At 41.6% G+C, this 26,689-nt stretch overlaps 1 protein-coding gene across 2 annotated transcripts in view; it reads left to right on the top strand.

Moving 5' to 3' along the window:
* CDK15 (cyclin dependent kinase 15) overlaps positions 1-26,454 on the top strand; it is a 79,398-nt gene extending 52,944 nt beyond the window's left edge. The window contains exons 11-13 of one of the 2 annotated variants that reach the window (XM_047085559.1): positions 8,748-8,796; positions 15,147-15,286; positions 26,336-26,454. In XM_047085559.1, the coding sequence (XP_046941515.1) occupies positions 8,748-8,796; positions 15,147-15,286; positions 26,336-26,427 (281 nt within the window). In that variant the 3' untranslated portion in view covers positions 26,428-26,454. Of the gene's footprint in view, positions 1-8,747; positions 8,797-15,146; positions 15,287-26,317 lie in introns of both variants that reach the window. The other variant, XM_047085558.1, reaches the window with a different exon arrangement.
* Positions 26,455-26,689: the final 235 nt, after the last annotated feature.

The following is a 26,689-nucleotide window of genomic DNA, read 5'->3' as shown; positions in this document are numbered from 1 at the left end:
TACTTAAGTTTTCTACAGAGCAAACTTGACCACTTCTAGTGCTTCTAGTATCTAACACATGTCCCCTAACTGGTACATAGTAGTGAGTTAATACATATTTGTTAAATGAAATCAGTGATCAGGAGCCAGAAAACGTGCAATTCTAGTTCCAGTCACATCCTCTATGACTCTAATAATCCTTGTTCTACACACTTGACCAAGGACATACATGTAAGTTATTATTCACCTTATTTCTGGGTAATAATAACTACTGTTTATTGAGCACTAACTATGAGTTAGGCACTTTACTCACACTGTTTTACTTTGATTCACAACAACCCTATCAGATAGGGGCAATGTTATCATTCCTACTTTACCCTAGGGTCACCTAGCCAGGAAGGGGGTGCTTCAGAATATCCAGACGTTTTGGATTTCAAGGTGGTACTCACAGCTGTATTCCATCTTACCTTCCAGCTATTAAAGGGCAAATATGATGATATGGTAATTAATGTCCTAGACTGGGGATCAGCTAATAACACTTTCCAAGTTCATCTCCAAATGATTATGTCCTTCTAACTAGACTTGGTCTTAGAATCTGTGAGCTTGATGACATGTTTTTGGAATGTAATGTGAATGGGATCCCAGGATGGGGACTGTAGCAGCCCCTGCTTGCTACAGCTAATCTGTGAACCCTGATTGGGCTCATTACCATTGCACTTCTGCAGGGCTGCCGAAAGCTCCTGGGGAGTTACTATTAACATCTTTATTAACCCGTCCCCCTAATCAGTCAGTGAAGTTCATTTAGATACACAGCCTGCTTTGATCTTCATTAATAGTTTCTTCTAGTTTCTACATTTATTTTTAGTTTTCTCATCTTTAATTTATTTGGTGGCAATTATTAGTTTTTATTGAGGAGGACTAGATGATCTTAAAGTAGTTAAGATTAGGAAAAATTGCAAATGAGTGAAAGCAGGTAAAAAAAAATTTTTTTTTTAATGAAACCCTGCTATATTCCTTCTCATTTCAAGAAAAAGGGCCTTAAGATCCCAAATATTGTGAAACTGGCTCAACCTAGAGTCTCCTCCCTACCTTCAAGGCCAGCGCCTTGTTCCACCCATCTCTGTAAGGCACAAAGCAAGACATGCACGTAGGCCCTCTTGAGGTACTTTTACATTTTAAGGATAATGTTTAGTAAATTTATTTCATTTTTATTTTTTATCCAGGCATCAATTTTTCATTCATTTAACAAATATTTATGAATGCTAGGTACTAGGGACTAGGAGATTAAAAAATAAATAAGACATTGATACCTGCCTTCAAAGAATACAGTCTACAAGGGAAAGATATAAATAATACAACCTGGAAAGTATTATTCTAGCAGCATCCCCTGGGGACCTCTGGGAACACTGGGAAAAAGGCCCCCTTAGTTTGCCTGGGAAATTTAGGATTTTTTTTTTTTTTTTTTTTTGAGAGAAAGAGACAGAGCTGGGTCTCAAAGATGATGAAGTGGGCATTCTCCAGGTGAGCAATAGGGAAAGGACATTCCAGACAATGGAACTGGACACAAAGGAATAAGAAGGCAGGTTTATTTGATATTGTACCAAGCAGGTAAATTGCTCAAGGAAGCTAGAATGTTAACTTTGTAGTGGTACATTGCTGGAGATTAACTTGGAAGGGAAGACAGGAACTAGATTGAGAAGTTCTTTGTAATCATCCTAAGGATTTAGACTTTGACCAATAAGCAAAGAGAAGGTATTGAATAATTTTTAACAGGGAAGTGATATGGAAAGATTTAAATTTAAAAATTGCTTGCTAAGGAGGGCACTTCTGATGAGCACTGGGTGTTGTATGTAAGTGATGAATCACTGAATTCTACTCCTAAAACCAATATTGCACTGTATGTTAACTAAAGTTTAAATAAAAAAAAAAAATAAACAAAAAGCTATCATGATCAACAACAGCAACTAAATTGCTTGGAATACCATATGTAAAATTAAATTGGTGGTGTAGCTGAACCCAAGTCTGTCTGCCCGACACACAACAAAGTCAATCACTAAGACATCAGATATGCAGCAAGGAGATCAGAAGCAATGTGGCAATGCCTTAGATTCCAGAAGACAGGAGTGCTTGGCTGGCTCAGTTGGTAAAGCATGCATCTCTTGATCTCAGGGTTGTGAGTTTGGGCCCCATGTTTGGTGGAGAGATTACTTAAAAATAAAATCTTAAATAAAATAAAAATTAATAAAAAATTATAGATTCTAGAAGACAAATAACGAGTGTCAACTAGAGCAGTGGCAATGGATAAGGAATGGAAGGGACAAATCTAAAAAGCATCTAGGTAGTTAGAGTCCAGGGGAGGTTGTAACTGATGGGATTCTAGTGGGTAAATGAGAGCCCCATTCACTGGCACAGAAAAGAAAGGGGGAAGGAACAGATTTGTGGAGAAAGTAATGAGTATAAGATTGGAACATTTTGAGATTTAGATATCTGTGGGACCACTAAATGAAGATATCTAAAAACCAATCAGAAATATAGGCTTGTGATTATAAGTGTCCAATGTAGAAATACAAAATTGGAAGGAATCTGATTAAAGTGGTATTTGAAGCCCCCATGTAAATTCAGTTACCCCAGGGAAAGTGTGAAGAGAAAGAAGACTATGATAGAACCCTGGGGCACCAGTCCTGAAGGGTCAGGCAGAGAGAAAGGGGTCTTTGGAAGCTGAGAGGGAACAGCCAGAGGGGCTGGAGAAGACCAGGAGATGATAATAATCATAATACCATGAAAATCGTATGGTCATAAGCTCATTGGGGGACAGGCAATATATGTCTGTTCATTCCCAGGGCTGAGCACATGTGGTGGCCCTTAAACATTGGTAGAGACTATGGGGCAGTGGTAAATGTCAAATGATGCATCACCAAACACCATATGCACCAAAAGCCATGACATCATTTGTGGAGGTGGACAGATGTTAAACATGGCACTCCCCTCCACCCCCTGCCCAGGGAGACGAGAGACTTGGATTATGCCCATTCCCTTCACCTTCTCCACCTACCAGGAGCAAGGCCTGGCCTCCCCTTCCTCTGCAGAGACCATTACCTTAGGAAGAGGCTTCAGAGAATGGAATATTTTCTTAGAATCCACAGAAAATTTTGGTGCAGGGTTAGAAAAGTGGTAAGCTATAAATGTGAGTTGAGTGCCAGGTTCAAATGCCACGGAGCACCCCTCATGAGAGCATCATGGACTTTCAGCATCCTGCTGACAAAGCCCAAACAGAATCTAAAGCCTGGTGATGTAAAGCGCCAGAAGAGCCAAGTTTAGTCTCCTTGAGCCAAAGACCAAGGAAGTAAGCAGCGGTGAGGGTGTGAGTGTGGTTAAGGCAGAGGGAGGTCGGAGAAGAGCTACAGATTTTTGCAATGCAGTTTTAAGGTTACTGCTTGAGATAGTGAAATAAGGCTAACAACATTATCAACTATTTAAATATATGGTATCTTAAGAATGCATTGTATTTGGGAAATTCCAGAGGTGTAGTTCAGTAAGCTGCATTATAAGATAACCTTAGGGTGATTGTGGTAAGACTATAGAAACCAGAAAATGTTTTACCTTGAGCTAAGACTCAAGATGGTTCTTGTGATGTTTTATCAATCAACCAGCAAATCTCTATTGACTTGAATCTGTTGTGAAAAGAGCTTTCTCATTTCACTTATGAAATAAGATTCACGGAAAAAAATGTGTTATTGTATTATGGTAGCAAAACTTCTGCCCTCATTTTAATTTTATTCCATTTAGTTTGGAAATTAATATGTTCAGCTTTTTAAGTTTCCCTTTGCAACTTTCTTCACTTTTCCTACCTCAAATTCTACTTGAACTCAGATGAGAACTCTTATTAAAATAATTATGAAGAAAAAGAAAATTGTATAAATAAATAAATAAATAAATAAATAAATAAAATCACTCTAAAAAAATAAAATAAATAAATAAATAAATAAATAAATAAAAAGAAAAAGAAAATTGTAGAAGGAGGAGATGGAGAAAAATTTAGTCTATTGATTTACCATCATTTTTGGAAAGAGAAGGAAAATAAGCTACCTATAGACCTATTATCTTAAAGGCTACTGAAGCCAGAGAAACAAGCTTGAAATGGTGCTGTGTAGGATGCCTATCTGTTTGTGGATCATTCTCTCATTGATCACTTGCAGCTTAACTACTGGGAAAAATCAATGGGAGAGAGGCAAGGTCATCCAGCATCAGGTTATCTCCAGGAGAGTGGAGGCAGGGGAGGGGGAGCAAGCATTGGGCTTTAGCTGTGCCTCAAAACAGCAATCTAACTGTACTCTACAAACATAAATCCCTCCATTTCAGCTAATGTAGCTACAAAATAGATGGGGGAAGAGAATCAAGTACAGTCTTGGAAGACATGGAGCCTCAAATTCAATGTTACTACATTGCCTCCTGGGACAACTCTCAGGCAGAATTTATGAGGACTGATCTTTCCCTTGCCATGCTTCCTCTTTCACATCTTTGAAAAATATATTAAGTATGCACCAGACACTATGTTCTGCAATTTTTACATATACTGATTAACTGAGTTTTCACAAGTAGCTTGTTTGAGGAAATGAGCCTCAGAGAAGTGTGTGGAAGTCACTGATGAGTGGTCGACCCTACCCTCCTTGCTAGACCAGCACCTTCTGCCTCATTTAGAGGCACACTAGAAACATCTGGAGATCATTAAGGACAATAATAACAACACAATAAGAGACCAATGCTGGGCTGTCCCCAGGCTCATTGAATCAGACTCTGCAGGATGGAGCCAGGGTTTCCTTTTGGTTCAAAACTCTCCCAGTTGATGCTAACATGCAGCTTAGTCTGAGAACTACTGTGTAGACCATGCTGCCTCTCCAAAACGAGAGATGAAAACAAGAAGAAAAAAAAGAAAAAGGAATAAGCCTAACATTTATTGAGCCCTTACCATATTCCAAGTGCTTCATCTTATCTAATCCTTCCAAGCAACTGGAAAAGTATTCCCATTTTACAGATTTGGAAACTTCTGAGTTACTTAACCATAGAGGTTAATTTCCCTCAAATCCCAGAGCTCACAAGTGGCAGGAGGGAGATTTGAACCTGTGTTTGGGCCTTTGTTCATGTTACTACGGCACACAGCTAAGAAACACACCTCTGGTCCACATTGAAGATTCAAAAGAAATCAAGTGAGGTTTGTAAGAACTAGGGCTTATAGCACATTAGAATTTCACTATGATGCAATGGCAAATTATTGAAGGAGAACAATAAGGCAGAAATAGCTGAGACGCAAGAGTAGAGAGGAAAACCATGGCACATCAGACCAGAGAAGAGGCAGAAAGAAAAGAGGCAAAAGAGTGAGGAAATACATTACACTTACTACCATCCTTATTCTCACAACAACCCGATAGAGCAGAAATAATAGTTATCCTCCTTCTGCAGATGGGCCTGTGGGGTCCTAAGCAATACCCTTAGGTTACACAGCTGGTAAGTGGCATACTATGAACTCAAAACCCGGGTCCTGGGTCCAAAGCACACAGGATTTACATTGCTCATCACTTCTCAAAGGAAGAAAAAGAGGAACAGGATTTATTTTGTTTAATGCTGAGAGGCAGCCACTTTACGTTCATTACCTCAGAAATCTCAATGAATTCAATGAATCACTTTGTCCTTGTGAGATGAATATGACCTCCAACTTGAGTTTAGGTAACAGTCTGGCTATGGTTAAACTATCTTGCTTAAGGTCTCAGTGAAGCTGACACAGTAGTTTCAAACCCCAGGTTCAGTGTTCAAGCCCTAATTCAGCTAATTCCAAGCCCATGTTTCTAAAGAATAACACTTAAGTTAGAAATAGCTTTAAAATACTGAAGACCCAAAAACACAGTACACAAGGACTGTATGTAGGACCAGAAAAACAAAACATGGGAGAGCACTGAAATGGATTTCCTTATGTTGATTGGAAATTTATTTTAAAAAATTGGTTTAACATTTTTTTTTTTGAGAGAGAGAGAGAGAGAGAGAGAGAGCACACACACACAAGTAGGAGAAGGGCAGAGAGAGGGAGACAGAGGATCCAAAGCAGTCTCGGTGGCATTGTGAGCACAGAGCCCAATGCGGGGCTCGAACCCATGAACCATAAGTTCATGACCTGAGGCAAAATCAAGAGTCGGCTGCTTAACCAACTGAGCCACCCAGGCGCCCCTGGAAATTGATTTATGACTGAATGAGGAAATATTTTAATTTTGCTTGGCCAGGGAAGAACTGTAAATAGGCAGCCAAAAGTAGTTTGGAAATAAACATTCTAAACAAATACCAGATATTCTTATTTTTACTGGTTATTTGTATTTAGGCACAATCATCTGAATAGAGAGTGACGAAGCAGTATATACAAGCACTTCCCTTTGTGCCCATCTGGGACTATAAACCTCCAGCAAAATGGTTCTCATTTGATTACATCTGACCTTGAAAACTCCATGGAAATCACTTTCTTTGAACACTCCTTTCACTCTACAAAGTCTATACATTCAATTTTTTTTAACGTTTATTTATTTTTGAGACAGAGAGAGACAGAGCATGAATGGGGGGAGGGTCAGAGAGAGAGGGAGACACAGAATCGGAAGCAGGCTCCAGGCTCCAAGCTGTCAGCACAGAGCCCGACGCGGGGCTTGAACTCGTGAACCACGAGATCATGACCTGAGCCGAAGTCAGACACTTAACCAACTGAGCCACCCAGGCGCCTCTATAAATTCTATTTTTAATTGAACTTACTTTTGAAGTTACAAAATCATGTGTTTTTAAGAAAAATACATTGAAGACAATAAGCATAGAAGTACAGGGGTAAACCCAGAACCATTATCCTTATCAGATGCATAGTCTTCCAGGTCTGTCTTTAATGCATATACAGACATGAATATGCCAGTATTATCAAAATCATTTTTTGCCCAACTATGAATAAATTCTTTGTTGGGTTAACAGTCTTGGTGTACTCCATTCCTCTAAGAGCGGGAAGAAGAGCTCTTTTAAAAACAAAACACTTACATTTCAGGCCCAAGAAAAGCACAAGGAAGAAACATCGTTTTAAATGAGAGCTGAAATACTCTTTTCTCAATCTGGAGTGGGAAATAGAGGGATTTGATAAGGAGCTTCAGTTTATAGCCCCTGCAGCAACTCTTATCTCCTGAACATAGAGTAAGCATTCAGTTAGTGCTTCTTGAATGGATGAGAAATTGTCCCCTTCTTTGCTGGTTTTATTTGGAATTAAATAGTGTCGATACCAAGAATCATAGAAACACGTGTGTTCACATGTGAACGTTGTAAAGAGTGCTCCAAAGAAAATGACAAACTTTATCATCATCCATTTGGGGTTATTCAAGCCAGAATTCACTTTCATTTTTACTGTAAGTGACATATATAATTAGACCCCTCACTTTTTACCACTTCTGAGCCTTTGAGACTTTGCCCCATCGTTCATCATGTGACTTTTCATGTGTGTGTGTGTGTGTGTGTGTGTGCGTGTGTGCGCGCGCGTGCACACGTGCACACATGCACACTTTGTTCTCTCAAATGAATTGTGGGCTCTGCGAGGTTGGGGAGGTTTCTTCTGATTTCTTTTGTATTCTCCCAGAATTTGGTACTGTTCTGCACACAGTAGTTGTTAAAAGTTTGTTTGACGTTAGTGAATACTGTGACCATATTAATTTGCTCAGGCTGCAGTAACAAAGTACCACAAACTCAGTGGCTTAAATCACAGAAATCTGTGGTCTCATAGTGCTGGAGGCTAGATCTAGAATTGAAGTGCTGGGGGGCACCTGAGTGGCTCAGTCGGTCAAGTGTCTGACTTAGACTCAGGACATGATCTCACGGTTCGTGGGTTCAAGCTCCGGATTGGGCTCTGTGCTGACAGCTCAGAGCCTGGAGCCTGCTTCAGATTCTGTGTCTCTCCCTCTCTCTGCCCCTCCCCTGTGCAGGCTCTGTCTCTCTCAGTCTCTCAAAAATAAATAAAGATTTTTTTAAAAATTAAAATTGAGGTGTTGGGAGGATTGTTTCCTTCTGAGGGCAACATCTGTTCCAGGCCACTCTCCTTGGCTTGTGGCTGGCTGTCTTCTCCTTGGGTCTTTTCACAACATCTTCTCTTACACACGTCTGTCCGTGTATCCAAATTTTCCCTTTTTTTATGAGGACACCAGTCATATTGGGTTAGGGCCCATCCCAATGACCTCATCTTAACTAATTATAACTGCAATGACCTATTTCCATATAAGGTCAGATTCTGAGGCACTTGGGGTTAGGACCTTGACGTATCAATTTTAGGGGGACACAATTCAACCTGTAATAGTGACCTTCAACAGAATCATAAAAATCCACAGTGAGAAGATGCCTTAAACATTGTTCACTTTGCCTATCTGGTGCCTGAACTCTCTTTGCCTGAACCAAGAAGAATGTGTAGAATTTTTCTCTTAATTTTTTTTAATGTTTATTTATTTTTGAGAGAGAGAGACAGAGTGTGAGCAGGGGAGGGGCAGAGAGAGAGGGAGACACAGAATCTGAAGCAGACTCCAGGCTCTAAGCTATCAGCACAGAGCCCAACATGGGGCTTGAACCCACAAACTGCAAGATCATGGCCCGAGCTGAAGTCGCAGCTTAACCAACTGAGCCACCCAGGCGCACCAAGAACAGTAGAATTTTAATAATATTTTGGCAATGGGATTTTAGGGTTATATTTGGTTTTTAATGTGTCTGTGTGTGCTTTCCAGAATGGTTCTCACTTCCTAAGCCTCAAAGTCTTCAGAACATCTGGAACAGGTAAGCACCACCTTGGAAAGCTGATCTTTCAAGCGGGGTTAGAGGAACATTTCCCTGGGCCTCAGTCCACTGAACGCACAGCCCTCAGCACCTGGATCTCTGAGGCCACAAGCCCCAGGAAGATGCCTCTGGGAGAGCCAGCCACTTGTGAGTCTGTTAGTTGTTCTCTATGAACCATTTTACTTTCAGAGTTTGGTCATTAAAATTGTTTTGCGCCCCTCGACCATGCCAGAGGCCCTGAGAATGAGGGAGTGTTGGCCTGCAAGAAAACCTAGTGGGTTTATTATTCTCTAACACAGAGAAACCAAATAACATCATTGAGTGGCTATTGGAGGGGGGGGGCAACTTGATTCATGGAGGTCATGCTTTCCCAGGCCCTCTCCACGCAGTCTCAGCTCAGACCAGGGCAGACTTTTATTACCAGCTTTCAACAAATCCCTAGTTTCTTTTACAAAGTAAAACAGATAATAGAGACATTCCCGGAATAGTTAGCTAACTAAGCCGTGCCAGGCAACCTCAGGGCTAAGAAGAACTCAGTGTTTTCGGACAATGACCAATTACAATAACCAGTATTATTTGATCTGAGAGTAATTAGCTGAGGCTCTTTTCTTTTTGCTTCAGTGAGGAGGCAAAAAGGGCAGTGAGGAAAACATCAGAGACAGGGGGAACGAGCTCAAATGTCAAAGAAAACACACTCTCGCAGGTGGGGAGAAGGAGAAGAGATCCTAACTGAACATTTGAACATTGTTCTTCCCTGAAAGTGTGGTAGGGTTAACCCACCCAAATTTTGTTTGATTTTTTCATACTTGGACTGTTCTTGTGCTTTAAAAACCCTCCATGGAGAGTGAATATCAGAGCACAAAGAGGTCAGAACATAGAGCTGTGGGCTACCAAAGATGTCTTGTTGGAAGGGACAGGTCTCCTTGGGAGGGCTGCACTCTCTACTCTTATTTTCAAGCTCACTGTGTCACCTGAAACCACCGCCCCCCCCCCCCCACTGTTTTGGAGACAGGTTCCAGGGAACCACTGTTTACCATTTCATTCAAGATGTGCAAACTTTCTCTTACCAGTATGGTCAGGATCCCTAGCCCCAGCTAGAGATATGTGGGTTTTAGCATTGCCCTAAGGCTTTCTTCCATTCCACTATTGGCTTCCAAAATAAATGGTAACTCCAAACTTAAAAATCACCTTAATACCCCATGCTGCTGCTGTTGGCACTGTTGCAGGGCAAAAGAAAGTGCCACAAGCCTCCTGCTATCACCCCACCAGGCATTCCTTCTAGACCTAGCAGGACCTGGATCCACTGAATGTCCCTCTGGTTTTTCTGATCACACAAAAGACCAACCACCTCTGCCCATTGGCTTGTCCCAACAATAACTTTGCCTTAGCTCAGACTTCTGGCTTCTCTTTGCTCAGGTCTTCAAATCAAAGAGTAATGTCTAGAGATGTGCTGCTGAATACAGTAGCCACTAGCCACATGTGGCTATTTAAATTTAACTTTAGTTGTTCAATTGCACTAGTCACATTTCAAGGGCCCAATAGCCACATGTGAGTAGTGGCTAACATACCGGATGGGGCAGAAATAGAATGTTTTCATCATGATGGAAAGTTCTATTGGACAACACTGGTCTAGATAATCATATGAGAAAATTCTTAGTTCTGAGAACGACTTTGTCGTTGAACTAACATTAGGCAGAATGATTGCAATGGGCCTAGCAAGGTGCTGAATATATTATTTCATTTATTCCTCACAAACCAAAGTCCCATTTCAAAGAGGTGGAAACTGAACTCAAAGAAATGAAGTAACTTGGCCAAAGTCACCAAGCCAAGTAAAGTGGAGCCCAGATTCACCTGGCACACAGGTCTCTGTGACTTTGTCAATTGAGTCAGGTTGCAAGTGTGATAGATAGAGAGGGGCTGAAAACTGGCTTTTCTACAAGATTTCTGCAAGGTACAGAACTGTGTGTGGGGGCCATAAATACACCTCAGGGCATTGCCTGGGATTTGATGGTGACCCGATCAACATGGACCTAGTAAGTACACACTCACTTGTTACATTGATTGGAAAATTATGGACAGCTTCTTTGAAGTTGTTTCTTCCTAGTGTTGGATATATTTCTTATTGTGGGTTTCTACTTTACCACGTCCTAAACTGGCAACATTAAAAAAGTACCCACTCTCCTATAACAACAATAAAGAGGTCATTATTGAAAAAAACAATGATATTTGAATAAAGCCTGCAGCTTAGTAGCATTGTGCCAATAGTAATTGCTCAGCTTTGATAATTTGACTATGCTCATACATAATGCTAACATTAGGGAAAGCAGGTGAAACATATAACTCTGTGTGTACTATTCCTGCAATTCTCCTGTACCTAAAATTACTTCAAAATAAGAACAAATTGAAAAAAGAAATTGAAAAAAAAAAAATCCCTGCCTTTTTTTCTGTTTCTATGGATCTAGGGGAAAACAACAAAGAACCCAGGCAAACTGACAATGACCAGCCTTGCGCTGCAAACAGATAAAACTCTCCACTGCAAAGGTCAGTGGCAGTAATAGCAGTGGAGATTTTTATGCTCAGAGCCAGCCTGTGCTGAGAAGTCAAGGTTATTGCCTCAGGCCCTTGAGAACCACCAGATTTTACATGTGTGGAGTAATGGCCAGTGGATGGAGCTTCACACAACCACAAAGCCTGATTTTTCATTTTTTCTTACTGTTTGTGTTTCTGTTCTGGACTTCTAAAATTAAATGTGGATGTCCTCACACCCAGCACTTCCTTTAGGATTCATTTACAATTTTAATTCTTTTTACAACTTTTGTAAGCGACGAGGTCTATGGCAACTCAGGTCTGCTGAATGAATGTGTTTTCCGTGCACACAGAGACAGGAACTCTCCCAGACTGCTGGTGGAAATGGAAATTAGTACAACTAGCTTGTAGTCTTAATAAAAAACTTGAACATGTTGTATGTCCTTCAACCTGGGGATTTCAATTCTCAAAATTTATACTAAGGAAACCACTGCACAGGTACACAAAGATTTCTTGTTGAGGGGTCACAGCATGATTTTAATGGTAGCCTCTCACACCCCAACAAAAAGGAAACAACTTTGATAAGGGTCTGGCTATGAAAATTATGGTATGCCCACATAACAGAATGCTATGCAGCTATTAAAATTATGTCCTAGAAGATGATCAAGATAGTCAACTACAAAAAGTAGGTTATAACGGCATACAGAGTATGATCTCATTTTTTTTTGTAAAGCAAGAAATATATCCACTTAAAAATAAAGGACTAAAGAAGGAAAACTGAACATCAAAACAATAATGATTGTCTTTGAGTGAAGGGGGTTATCTCAGAAGGATGGGGTAGTTTCAATTTTCTCTCTCTGCATTTTCTAAGTGTTTCTAATAAATATATATTATGTTGGCAATGGAACACTTCTTGCTTCTGGAAATGTTACTAGAAGGAAGGGTTATCAGAGGATTTTTGTCTTCATCCCATTAATTGGGTGGGTTAGCTTCACCTAACTCTGCAAGATGCTCCTGGCATGTTAGGGATTTAACATCACAAGCCTAACACATAATATTTATTGACATTTAGCCTATGTGGAAAGATGCTGGTAGGCAAATTAACATTTGTTAATGTCACTTCCCATCCCAACTTTCATTTCCAAAGCAGTGGTCGTAACCATTGAAGAACCGTTCTAGCAAGAGTTAGAGGAGGTGGCAAGTTGTAGAAATGTAATGATAAAGGCAGTGGATAGTAAGCAAGATTACAGATGGCAGAAAGAAGTAGAATGATACAAATATGGAAGTAAATTAACATTTGTGCCCAAAGAAGCAACATTTTTATTCCTAGGGCTCTTTTCTCAGCTCCCAAATAAGAGTGCAACATGCTAATCACAAGGTAGAGATTATCAGGACACTTCTCCAGACTGGGTGGTCCCACTACAAGTGCTGCTAGGAAAGTCTCATATTCAGGAGGGCATGGACTTGGTTTATACAGGGAAGACCAACATGAACTTGGCTCATGGGAGGAAGGAGCAGAAGTGTGCTATAGCAGTCATAGACCAGAGGCCATGAGACTGGAATAAATGGAGGCTCCAGGAAAAGCCTTGATACAACCTTGTGGGACGGGTTGGGGGAGGGCTGGTTAGTTGAAAAGGAAAGTCCTAAAAAGAAGTTTTCATACTGCTGATCAGTACCTACTCTCCTTTCTTTCACTGGCCTGTTGAAAATGGCCAGTTCTTCTTATATGAGACTCTACCGCCCCAAGAGAAGTTCTGTCAGCCTTTCCCTGCTTCCCCAGCTACCTAGTCTAAATGCAAAGAGTATGCATGCCATGCTAACACAAGTTCAAAATAGGTTCCCTAGCCTTCCTTCTCCAATGAGATTGCAGCTCGTATGCCCTGTCTATAGAACAATTCTGTAATAATTCAATTATTGTGGGCCAATGGGTAGGAGTGGGGTGGGAGTGTGGAGGTGGAAGCTGATGGATGCATCGTGCCCCCCTCACCATCAATACCTACCCACCCACCCCCAGAGTTTCATAGAGTGGGTTCAGGCCCCAATTTTGGCACACATCCCATCCTACCACCTATAGTGAGAGTGGACTAGGTGAAAAGAAAAATTTCACGAGATTTTCCTTGAATGTCCCTCTAGACTGATATTAGGCCCTAGTGATCTATACCACTCCAAACCCCATTTCATTGTCCCTGAAAACCTGTGCCTGGGCAGGGCACCCTCGATGGAAAAAATACCCTCCAGCCTTTTCTCAGGCCACAAGCTAAAGATCAGGCCTCCAGCCCATGTTCCCTTCTCTTTTAACTGAGCTGGAAATTGGCAAGGACTGGGGATTTGCAAATTGTCTTCTATCTTAAGTCTACAAAGCAATTATTCCTAAGTTTGAGGGTAAAATTGTCTATTTGTAGAAACAGTTTTATGTCATGGGAATCAGATACCTGAAAGTTTCTTATGTAAATCTTATGCAAAACGTGGCCAACTTACAGCTCTGGGCCAGAACTTCCAGCAATCATGGCACTGGGAAGGGGAAGGGTATCAGTTCTTTGTCACTTTAGGTTGGTATGTATATTTGACATTAAATAAGCCCCTCTATTTTTGCTTAACTGGGGATTTGCGTGGCCAGGGAACTTCATTCTGAATGTCAGACATCAGACCTGCAGTTAATTGCTTCCTGGGATCTGCACAGTTTTATGTCTGGTGGCTTTCCACTTGTAAACCTGACTGTGGGCTCTAGAGATGGGTGTACTTAAATGATTGGCACTAGATTAGCAAAGACTTTCAAACGTTCTAAGTAAATAAGAAAATTAAGACTCACAAGTCCTGCAGAATCAGCCCCTGCCACCCTCCCAGCTTCATATCTGTCCCCTCTCTCCCTCTGTCCCAGGCCAGCCAACTGGCCTTTCTTTCCTTCCTTAAAATCAGTCTTCTCCCTCTCATCCCGGGGTCTGTATGAGCACCACGGATCTCACTCAGCCTGTACTGCCCTCGCCTCCCCTGCCCTAATTCCTCAGCTCTCAGCTCAAATGCTTCCTTCTCAGGGAAGCCTTCCCTGACCAGCTCTGACTCTAAGTCAGATATCTGGGCCTTTTTTTCACAGGTAATCATGCATCTCTATGATAATTTGGTTAGTGTCTGACTCCTCCACTAGTCCAAGCTGCCAGAAGGCAGAGCCTTCCCTGTATCTTCCAGAGCCAACCACCTAGTAGCATATAGTACTTGCTCAACTAATAGATTTGCTCATCTCCAAATGTACAATTCAACACAGATCAACTTGAGGATTTGTCCTTACTGTAATTTGGGCACTTAGTTATCTCTCTTTATATGATCCATCTCAGCGGGCAACCAAGAGAGCTTCTTAGGTAATCCCCGGGAGGCTGAGCTTCAGAAACACTGTAAATAAGGGTATTTTCCATCCAAGCTTCACCCTCTGAAATTGCCTCTTTTCCTCCCTCCCCTCCAGGAGTCTATGCTTGCAGCCCTTGGAACATACGTCCAATTGGGCTTTTCTGCTTGGTGGGCACTGTCCCTCATAGAAGCATCCTTAATTACATATTTCTGCTTCTATAATGATATTTCTGGGCCCTCTATGTATGTACATGTGGTACCTGGAGCCAGTGGAGAGGTGGAGGCTGAATGAGAGCACACTGAGGATAGATAAGAGTACCCATGTGGACGTTATTTTTCCCCTTGCCATCAACTTCACTAATCCCAGGACATTCTACTTGAAACACTCTTCTAGCCTTCTCCTTTTCTCTCCTTTTCTTCTTTCCCCCTTTATTTTTCAGAAGGAAGACCTCTGGAGAAATTATTTTTCTTTCCCACTTTTCCAGGTTGGGCAGGGTTCCTGAAGCTGAAGATCTGGCTTCCCAAATGCTGAAAGGCTTTCCTAGAGACCGAGTTTCCGCCCAGGAAGCACTGGTTCATGACTATTTCAGTGCCCTGCCTTCTCAGCTGCACCAGCTTCCTGATGGTGAGTGAGAGAGCATGTGTGTGTGTATGTGTGTGTGTGTGTGTGTGTGTGTGTACATGCACACATGTAAATCTCAGTGTTTAAGTGTTTTCTCCAAGCACTGGAAAATCATAGAATTTGCAACCAGAAATGAGCTTAGAGATCAATTTGCCTAGGAGAAGCAAGAGGGGACCCATTCTTGCCTGAGTTTTCTATGAGATTCTCTAAAACTCAAAAGCACTGGTGGGTTGAGGTGACACAGACCTCCTTGTAATGATCCAAACATTTCACGTATACACTCTTAGAAATTGGATGAGATGAAAGTTGCCTCTGAGTTGTTTGTTTTCCCCAGCATCTGCCAGGAGAAGCAAAACCAAAGTTTGCAACAACCCCCTTCTCTCTCCATGTAGAGTAAGATGATAGGTGACATGGAGATGTCACAAGAGGAGAGCTGGCCTGTCTCGATTGGTAATTTGATGCTGCTGAAGGAAGTACTGGGGTGGGGCGCTGTGGGGAGGGGAGCGTCCTCCCAGGCCGGATGCCCACGGGGAAACACAAGTTACCCTGAAATCAGCCTTGCTGCCTGGGCCTGAAGTCATCCTCCAAATCTGAAATCTGCTGAGGGATCATGTGTCTGGAGCTCTCCTCATGTTTCTCAGAATGTGGCCAGGAAGGGCTAGGCAGAGGATGTGGGCAGTGTGGTCATGGCCTGGCTATTTGGGGGGGACCATGCTTAGGTAGGGTTTCTTTAGAAACATCCACCATTCAACTGAAAAAAAGTTTCAGAATCCCTAAACAGGAGAAAAGAAAGCTAATAAGGAAGGTCTAGGGGCTCAGACTGGGAAAAGGGCACTGGGAAGGCATTCAGGAGTGACAATGAGGAGAGAGGAGAGAGCTGCTGCCCAAGGGGCTTAGACATATAGGCTAGCCAAAGGCTCCAGGGTCTGCAAATGCAGCTCTGCCATATCTCGGACATTGTCCTGCTGTAGCCCAGAGCTCTTACTTTGGGACTTCTTGGGGCATTTCATTATTAAAATGAGTTATTTAGGATCTCCAAAAATAATCATAATCATACAAATGGGGTTAATGTCTTACTTAACCCTGTAGGAAGAGTTAGTCATCAGTACTTATTAAGTCACCATTAAGTGCCAAGAACATATTAAGTGCTATAAAAATTGAAGGAAGAAAGAGCCTTGTCCTTGACCTCAAGGATCCTACAGCGTGGGAGAAAAAGAGGGTGAGGAAGAGGAAACAGGGCACCCTTGTACACATATTAGCACAAATCATATCTAAACAGCTAAAGTCTGTACGTAATCAGCCACAGATGTTCTGAGGATGTGTGTGTGCTAACGGCAATTCTTTGGAGGAACTAGAATAACTCGCATGAGATGGATTGGACTGGAGGTGAATCTGGATTGGAATTTGGAAGGAGGGGAGGGACACTGGCATATGGGTGGAACAAAAGACATTCCAGGCAACCTACAATTCTTCCTCCCTTTCCAGTACCCTCACTCCCGCTGTACCCCTATCTGATACTCTACTTCCATCCTGATACACTGTCCCCCATCTGAGCCCCTAGATCCCTCTATAGTTTTCTTCTCTTGGTCTCGGGCTTTCTAACTACCACTTCAGGCAAATATCAACCTTCAGGGGTGTGCATGCACACATATACTCACACTCTCACACACTCACACTCCCTTTTCTCCACTTAAAGAAACTCCCTCATTGGCCCTCCTCCAGGACCTATTATTCTACATACTGAGAACCACTGGGGACTTTCAAAATTGCCTGGGCACAAGCTTTTACCTGATGAAGAGTAATTAGGAAGAAACAGTCATTGTCCAAACTGATGTGTTGTTAGAAACTCGGGTTTTGATTCTTCCTGGCCATCTGAAGCAAAGCCACCAACAGAGGGACTCTGCTGTGTGTGTGTGTGTGTGTGTGTGTGTGTGTGTGTGTGTGTATGTTAGCATGCACACCCATGTGCGGGTGTAAGAGAGAGACCCATCTGTATTCCTTCTCTGTTCACCCAGCCACAGAGCCCAAATCTACTTTGACACTTTTAGAAAAATGAAAAGATGGAATCTTGCAGGAGCCTGCCTGTGCTGGGGGGGAGCCGAGGAGTGCTCACAGCAGGAGGGAAGTTGACTTTTCTTTATACATATAGGGGTTTTTCCATGCAGAGTTTAAATTATGCCTGATAAAAGGAGTTTCGTGGATGTTTCAGTTCTTTCAAATTCTCCTGGCTTCCTCCCAATTAAATGAGGTTTGTCAAAGCCACAGGGCTCTGCTGCTGCTGCCTCGGCCGACAAGCACTTCCTGCAGCGACATCTCGAATCCCCGAGGGAGAAGATGAAAGGGCCAGCGCCAAGAGACAGAGAAGGGGGGCAGGATTGGGTGTGTGTGTGTGTGTGTGTATGTGTGTGTGTGTGTGTGTGTGTGTGCATGTGGGAGGGGGTGCAGAAATAGGTTTAGAGACAGACCGACAGATAGATAGGATGTAGGACAAGTAGACAGAGAAAGCAAGGCTATCAGGAAAATAGAAAAGAAAAACAGAGGAGGAGAGAGAGCAGCTGGGGCTCATCTGTGCACCTTGACAGCAGTGGCCCTTACTCAGGACACATCTACCAAGGGATGCACTCCCTTGGCCTGGCAGTGCCAGCCTACTTTTACATTGCCCATGGCAATTAGCCTTTATTAAGAGCCTCCTTTTCAGACAGAGAGCACCAGACAGTTATCACAGTTCCCAACCTTCAGGGACACAGAATCTCTCTCCATCTCTGTGGTGGGCTGCCCCAGGCATAAGAATTGTGCAAAAATAAGACATGCTCTTGTGAGTGGTTTGTAAAGAGAGTTTCCCTGCCATAATTATGCAAGAAATTTTGCTCTCTGGTGGCATTTCAGTATGGAATCATTTAGGAGCTTATATTTATATCATTTTATTATTCTGGTTTTATTCTGGTTGCAGGATAACAAAGTTGTCACTTTAAAATATATTCTGTTTCCCCTTTGATCTGGGAGATGCCAGCTCTTATTGTCTGCCCTCTGAAGAAGACAATTTGAGCATGAAACCTGTGGCTGAGAAATATGTGAAGCGTGGAGGGACAGCCTAAATCCCCGTGGAAGAGTGGCAGAGAAACTCCCCACGATGTGCAAGAATTGTTCCCGTCTATCCATGTCTATTTCCCCAAAGCTGAGACGTCCCATACAACACTTTCTCTGGGTCGTGGCACTAAGCGTATAGCAAGAGGAGAGCAGGGGGTTACTTGCCATGAAATCCAGGGTTTCCAAGATTAGTTCCCTTTTGGAACACATTCTTAGTGGAGAAGCATGAATATTAGAATGGCAAGCATGTGGGAACTTCTGGCAAGCACTGACATTTTCCCTTATTGACTCTTGAACACCTGAAGAAACATTTGTTGATGGGGAAATTATTGGTAGTCTCTCTCAAAACACACCCAACAGCAAGCTAATTGCTTTTGCAGATGGCTGGGGAGATGCTCGCCCTTCTCAGTCGCCGGCTCACGGCCACACTTGCGGTCCTCACTGCCGAGCCAGCAGCGCAGAATGTCAGCTGGGGCAGCGAGGACCTAAAATTAGGTCCTTGGCAACTCTCTAATCTTAGCTGCAGGTTCAGCTTCTTCGTTTAATTCCCTTTGCCCTCAGCATGAACTTGGGCTCTGGGAAAGGAACACTGTTTAATGATTTGGAGGTGGGGGGAGTAGAAAATCATTAAGCTGCCCTTTCTAGAAACTGGCTCCACTCTGTTCTTGCAGGGAGCCTTCCAAATGTTACCCTTGGAAAGTTAAGACTGATTTTGGAAGCTAGCCATTTTGAACCACAGACACTGATCCACAAAAGTTTTTTTTTTTTTTTTTTTTTTTTTAATCTGGGGCAGTAAATGCCACGTGATTTAAGAGTCTGGTCCTTAAGCCTGGGTCCTTGATCGTCAGGACATCAAAGGCTGTCTCTCTCTGTGGGTTGGTCCCATTTTGCTTTCCAAATCCCAGACTTGAGTCTCTCTCATTCCTTCCTGGACTAAATCCCCCTTCTCCTTTAAAACAGGTTTCAGCATCTTAGAAAAAAAAAAATCCTGAAACTTGAAAGCTTACAATTGTTTCACAAGTAATTTTTGCAAAAACAGCTTACGAGGGTCTTTTTCCTCATCAAATGCTTTCTTACTTTGCAGGCATACGGAAGGCAAGGCATTTACCTCTCCAATACGTCACCGCACCCTGGTGTCTATACTCCAGAAGTTCTTCAGCAGGCTCTATCCATACTGCCCCATTAAAATCTGAATAATTTTTTGTTTTGCTCCAACAAAAAAATTTCAGGCCTTCTTTTAATATTATATCTTTAATATATTTGAAGATCTCTTGATATCACTTTCCAAAGCTCACTTTTCTAGGTTGAGTGGCTTTGACTTCCCTTCTCCCCAGTATAGATTCAGCCTCTCTCACTCTTTAATCATTCTGTTTCATTATTCTGTTCTGAACCTGTTCCAATTATTTTGCTGATCTCTGAGACTATGGACCCACTGTAGACTCAGATTTCTAACATAGTGGGAGAATTATGCTCCAGTTCATTCATTAAAGATTTACTGAGGGTCATTTGTATGATACTGAGTGATACAAAAATGAATTAGTCATGGTGTCTGTCCTCAAAGAGCTTATAGTCCTTAAGGAAATGAGACAAGTATATAAACAGCCACAGATCTAGTGTGAGGTGCTCTGGGTGTTCAAAGGAGGTGAGATTAACTCTAGCTGTGGTGATCCAGGATGGCTTTGTGGGTGGGCCCTCAAAGATGTTGGAGTCTGGATGGTTGGGGAGGAAGGACATCCAGGGAGAAGAATGTCATTCTCCTCTCAATACCATCTAACATCATAGTGAAGTTGTCCTCTTTTTAATAATAGTGGCACAATCCTGACTCATAATCCATCATGGTTTTTCTCCTTACTGTATGGCTTGTTGCAATAACTTAAACATTCTCTGTCTTTTTTTGTTTAAGGTAAAAAAAAAAAAAAACCCAGTGTGGGGCTCCAACTCATGATCCAAAATCAAGAGTCACATGCTCCACCAACCGAGCCAGCCAGGTGCCCCAATTTAAACATTCTTTAACATGTACTAGTAAAATTTAGTTTCATTCTTTATATGCTAATGGTTTCAAATCTATTTTATTCTTGCTTTTATTGTGTAGATTATTCAAAATTTAACCAGAATACGTTGTCATTCTAGAGGCCAGTTCTCAGGGGATGGGAGGGAGCAGATTCTGAGCCAGGTCTCTCTTTTCTGCCTGCAGGAGTTTGTAACCTAACTCAGACCACCCTCTCAAACCTTTTAAATCCTCCATTATTTGATATGTAGGCAGTACATTAAGAGGCAAGAAATTAAGACATATCCTCCATAACACACTTCCTCACCTTCTGTGCTCGGAGCTGTCCTCAAGAGATTCCAGTATATTAGAAGAGATGCTGGAAAGAGAGGAAAGAGTTAGAGACTCTTGGAGTGGGAGAGGATCTCAGACACTTGCTATTCCATATCTTCATTATACAGACTGAGTCCCTGACTCCCTGGGAAGAATAGCGGCTGCCGTTTATTGGGCATCTATGTGCTTTACACAAATTCTCATTCAATTTGTAGACTAATTGGTGAGGCTGGAGCTATTATCCTCACATTACATATAGAAAATTGGGAATGAACGAGGCTAAGGAAATTGCTCAAAGTCATGCATCTAGTAAGTGGGAGAGCCCAGGCCTGACTTCAGGTCAGACTCTTAAGCCGCTCTTCCCACTACTCATTGCTGCTTGCTAAAGATCAATGGGAATTTAGTAGCAAAATGAGGATTACAACCAAGGTCTTCACTCCCAGCCCTGTGACCTTTTCCACTGTCCTATGCTCTATGTTTATTTTAGAGCCTTCCCAGGAAGATTCCACTTGTCCCCAGATAACATATTTAATATCTCACAATTAAGAAGGTTCAATTTTGTGTTTAATAGAGACATCCTTCACCTCTTCCTTAATCCTCAATGTCCTTTTGTCTTAGTCTCTGTTCCTGTTTTCTTTTTTGTTTTTGTTTGTTTTGTAATACACAGTCATCCTTGGGTTTTAAGATTTTTTTTTTTTTTTTTTTTGAGAACAAGCACACACGTGCATGAGGAGGAGGGGCACAAGAAGAGGGAGGGAGAGAATGTTAAGCAGGCTCCACACCCAGTGCAGAGCGCAACTTGGGGCTCCATTTCACAACCATGAGATCATGACCTCAGCCGAAATCAAGAGTCTGACACTTAACCGACTGAGCCACCCAGACACCCTGGGTTTTAAAAGTTCTTAATCAATGGTGGTTCTTTTTGTTTGTTTGTTTTACTATAACTCATTCAATTTTATAAAGTAATTTCAGGAATCCAACAAAAAATGGGCAAAAGCATAAAATAGCAATTCACATAAGGAAAACAAAAAAAGCATACCAACATATGGAATAAAAAGACAGCCTTACTAATGATTAAATAAATACAAATAATTGTTAAAGTAGTTATTTTTTTTCCCTTAACCTAATGACTCCCAGTGTCAGTGAGATTGTGGTAAAATGATATTCTGCTGGTGGTGTTGTAAGTTGGAGCAACCTTTGCAAAACATTATGGCACACATATCAGGAGCCATAAAAAATGGTCACAACCTTTAACTCTACACTTTGGTTTCTGGAAATTATGCAAAGAAACAATTAAACAGAAAAGAAAGAAAGAAAAAGAACCCTAGATGCATAAAAATGTTCATCGTAGTGTTGTCTATAATTTTATCTTAAAAAGTATAAAATAAAAAGAAACGGTCTAAGTATTCAACACTAGAGAACAGATCGGATAATGTTGTTATATTGACTCAGCATATAGTACTAAGTAACCATTTAAAATAATTCACAGGAGGGGCACCTGGCCGGCTCAGTCAGTAGAGCATGTGACTCTTGATCTCAGGGTCCTGAGTCTAAGCCACCCCCCCCCCCCCGAACACCACCCCCCCGTTGGGCATGGAGCCAACTTAAAAAAAAAGAAAAGAAATTTGCAGGAGTGTTAGCGAATATGGAAATGTTTATGCTATTATGACGTGAGCTAAAAGAAAGTAGGATACAAAATTGCATATTTTAATGTACCTGTGAACATGTATTATGCATATAAACAAAACTGAAAGGTAGAGTACAAAAATAAAAATGCTCTTCCTAGTTTAGGAGGATTGTGGGTAACTTTTTTTCTTTTTCAAAGTTTTGTTTAGTGTTGATGTTGTATTGCCTTTATTGTTTAAAAGAATGAGGTAAGGCAAATGGTATTGGGAGTCCAGGCTCCAGACTGAGAGTTAAAGGACCTAAGTTATCTTCTTTTTTTCCAACGTAGCATCTGTTATTGGCCTTCATAAGCCTCAATTTCTCAGTCTGCACAATGGGTTTACATTAGTTTCCTTTGTCCCAGATTGACAGAATGTTTATTTTATAAAGCTTTTAACTCACTGAATGCAAGGGTTCACATAAATGTGGTCCTAGGAGAATGAGAGGTGGGAGGGAGAGGAAAAGATAAATAGGCACTAATTAATTTTAAAAGGAAAGATCATCTGCTTTAATCGGAAATGCATATGTGCTGTGCCCCCAGTCAGAGTTTTAAGTGCACTCCATGTTAGTTAGCAACTTCAACTTAAAGTAGTGCTGTGTGATCCTTTGGGCTTTGAAGATACGAAGCCTATATACATACACATGAGCTAAAATTACCACGTAGTCACGAGGCTGTGTGCACTCTGAATAATTAAATGCACTAAGCAACTCCAGCTGATGGATTGACAATGTGTAAGAGCAGTGCGAAAAACCACGTGACAGGGAAATTACAAGACATTTTGAAATGATGGTTTAATTTCCAAGCTTTCTTTTCAGCTCGTGCTTTCTCTTTTAGCCATTACAGGCAAGTAAAAGAGATTTGATTATCTTGTTTCCTGTGAAAGGTTATTTAGCTCCTCAATCCCATTAAGTCACTTTCTGCACTCCAGTGCACCCAGCCTTCACCAGGTTATCAGCCCAGGAAGAGTAAATGGAGACACCAGGATCAGATTTCTAAAGGAAGGAAAGTTAAAGCAAAGTTTGAAAGGGGTGACAGCCAACAGCCAGGAGCTTAGGAACTCAATTAGACTGAAAGACAACTATCTCATTATCTCGTTCCGAAATGATCTAAATACATAAGAATCTAAAAGTTTTAAATAAACTTGTCCTACTGACTGTCTAGATGACTGAATTTCCCTTCTCAAAAAATTTTAAACACCCACTTTCGTATTTATTTATTCTAAGTGCGAAGCAGCTGTGATAATTATGCTGTCAGATTCAGTAAGCTAATGAGGAGTCAGTAGAATGGAAGGTTTTGCATCTGTGAGATTGCTGCAGAACTGCTCTGCTGCCTTTTTTCCTTCTTTTTCTTTCTTCCTTTTTTTTTTTCTCTTGCTTTTGTTTTCTTTTTCTGAGTCAGGAAGGAGAGTCAGGCAGTCCATGGCCAAATTGGAATCCCTTTGATTAACTGAGTGTTTTCCCAACACTGTTCTACCAAAGAATTTCTCTCTTCCTTCCTCTCTCCCTCTTATCCTTTCCCTCTCTCCCTTCTTTCTCCCAATTCCCTTCTTTCTCTCTGCTCTGCTTTCTTCCTCCCTTTTTTTTCATATAAATATCTGTTTCTTTTTTCTTAATGTTTTATTTTTTTGAGAGGGGGGAGGGGCAGAGAGAGAGGGAGACAGGATCCTAAGCAGGCTCTGTGCTGACAGCAGAGAACCCTATTCAGGGCTTGAACTCATGAACCCATTTGATCGTGACCTGAGCCGAATTCAGATGCTCAACTGACTTAGCCACCCAGGCACCCCTCTTTCTTCCCCTTCTGTCTTCCTTTTTTTCTCTGCCTCTGATTCCTCCTCCTTCTTCCTCTTCTTCTCCCTTTCTATGGCTTCCCCCCGTCCCTTTCTCCCTTTTTCCCCTCTCTTCTCCTCCTCCTTTTTTCCCCCTTTTCCTCTCTCCCTCTCTCCCTCCTGCCTCCTTCCTGGCTTTTGAGGTGCTGCTGCTTTTGAAGGACAAGGAAGCCTGAGAGAAATCTTCATGCCACTGTCCCCAAGGCAAGAGGACACCTCTCTGAGGGAAATTTCCAAAGTGGTTTGGGTTTGCATTGATTTGAGAATAACCTGTGAAGTGTACACACTGTTTATTTTAGTTGTTTGTTTATGCTATGACATGAGCTAGAAAAAAAGTAGAATACAAAGTTATGTATTATAAAGTACCTGTGAAAATGTATTCTGTGTACCACCAAATTTGATGCCTCCCCCTTAGAGCCTAGCAAATGTGTAATTCCAGACCCAAGGACTCAAGGCCACAGACTACTCATGACATCGAAGGCAGATGTCTAGGCCAAGCAAAGTAGATATGGCCCTGCAAATTCATTTCTTGTTAAATTGTGCAATATTTACTTTTTCTTAAAGTTTATGTATTTATTTTGAGAGAGAGAAAGAGAGGATGAGTAGAGGAGGGACAGAGAGAGAGAGGGACAGAGGACCCAAAGTGGGGTCTGTGCTGACAGCAGAGAGCCCAATGTGGGGCTCGAACTCACAAATGGTAAGATCATGACCTGAGCAGAAGTCAGACGTTTAACTGGCTGAGCCACCCAGGTACCCCAAAGTGTGCAATATTTAGAGGAACCCAGGTTTGTACAGATTGTGAGCCTTGGAAAAGCAATGCCCAATGAAAGATGCCCTGAGTAGGTTTGTAGATGTGCTTTGGTGACAATGTGGCTATTGCCTCTTGCTGTTTTTCCCAGATGGCATCTATGCTAATGGCTTGTAACAAAGGCTACTAGTTATTAAAAATATATTGTGCATCAAGAACAACCCAAGATGTTTTTCATATATCATCTCCTTTAAACTTACAGCAACTGCCAGGAAGTTTTATCATCCCCATTTTGCAGATGAGTCGCTTAAAATGTTTACTTTGGGAGGACTTGACCTATAACTTTAGTGTAATAAGCACTCAGGAACAACACACAACTAACAAACAGAGGCATTTATAAAAATGCAAACTTCCAGCATACTAAACTAACCCAATACATAAATCAGAGGGCAAAGGTAGTGTGTGTGTATGTATGTGTGTGTATAAATTATTATATATTATAACACATTATATATATGTGTGTATAGAAATTATTATATAATATATAAACATTATATATTATAATATATAATATTATATTGTAATATAATATTTATATATTATATAATATTATATAATTTATCATTATATAATATATGGTACAAGACTTGTACCATAGAGTCTATTAAATAGATTGCCTGATGTAAAAAATGCACTAGGATTTAAACTTTCCAAAACACATCTAGCCCCGGCATGATGCTCATTGCCTACCATCACTGGGACTCTTAACCAGACTCCTTGGCTTGATATTACTCCCTTCACCATCTGGTTTCAACTCATTTTTCCAACTTTATCTACTAGTCTGTCTTGCTATAACCATGCAAGATTACTTCGCAGTTCTGTCAAAGACTTTCCTTCCTCCCTGCCTTTGCTTATGCTGATTCCCCAGCCAGCAATATCCTCCCTAGAATTCCTTAACTGTTGAAAGTACAGACCTCCTTCACAGGCCCCAAGGGCACTTGTCTATGCTTTCCCTGTGCTCCCTGGGAGATGTAGGAGAGCAGCTGTCATAATTCTTTGTTTGCATCTCACTTTCAGCCCTTGTTTGTCAGTGTGTGTGTGTCCCCAGTTCTATTCCTGTTTTTGGATCTTCAACACCTAGCATAACACCTTACCCAAGTGCTCATTTGGTAAATATATGTTGAATTGAATCAAATAAGAGGCATTTGACAACTATTAGTAGATTCAGTAAAGCAAGCTATCCTGAGTCGGTATAAATTATTGGTGGGTAAGCCTGCCTCATGTTTTGATGTCTCTTCAGGTGACAAATATTACAACAGACATAAAAATAGACCATGAAAGATTCCAGGAAATAATATGTTGGTGCTTTTCTCTTTTCCTCCCTACAGAGGAGTCTTTGTTTACAGTTTCAGGAGTGAGGCTAAAGCCAGAAATGTGTGACCTTTTGGTCTCCTACCGGAAAGGTCACCTCCCAACCCAGTTTAGCAAATGCTGGTGAAAGAGAGGGCAACATCACCAATATCCTTTCAGGTAAGTGGTCCCAATAGTGAGCCTCCTTATGGGTGGGAGTGAACATTCATCACTGCCAGGTGGAGAGGACACTGTTCACAGATTCAGAGCCTGTTCTGTGTCTGGCTCTTTATTCCCACTCTAGGGACAGGTGGCCTAGCCCCCTCTGGATACAGTCAGTCACAGGGAGGATGATAATGTGCATCTCCTGTCTCTCTCTCTCCCAGAGGAATAGTAAGACTCCCAAGACA

This window comes from Lynx rufus, unplaced genomic scaffold (assembly GCF_022079265.1).
Source record: "Lynx rufus isolate CCGP_SWC_20201006 ecotype Redwood Valley unplaced genomic scaffold, mLynRuf1.p SCAF_2, whole genome shotgun sequence".
NCBI classification, from domain to species: domain Eukaryota; kingdom Metazoa; phylum Chordata; class Mammalia; order Carnivora; family Felidae; genus Lynx; species Lynx rufus.
Note: the sequence above shows the minus strand (reverse complement) of the source record. Positions and strands in the feature narration are given on the sequence as shown.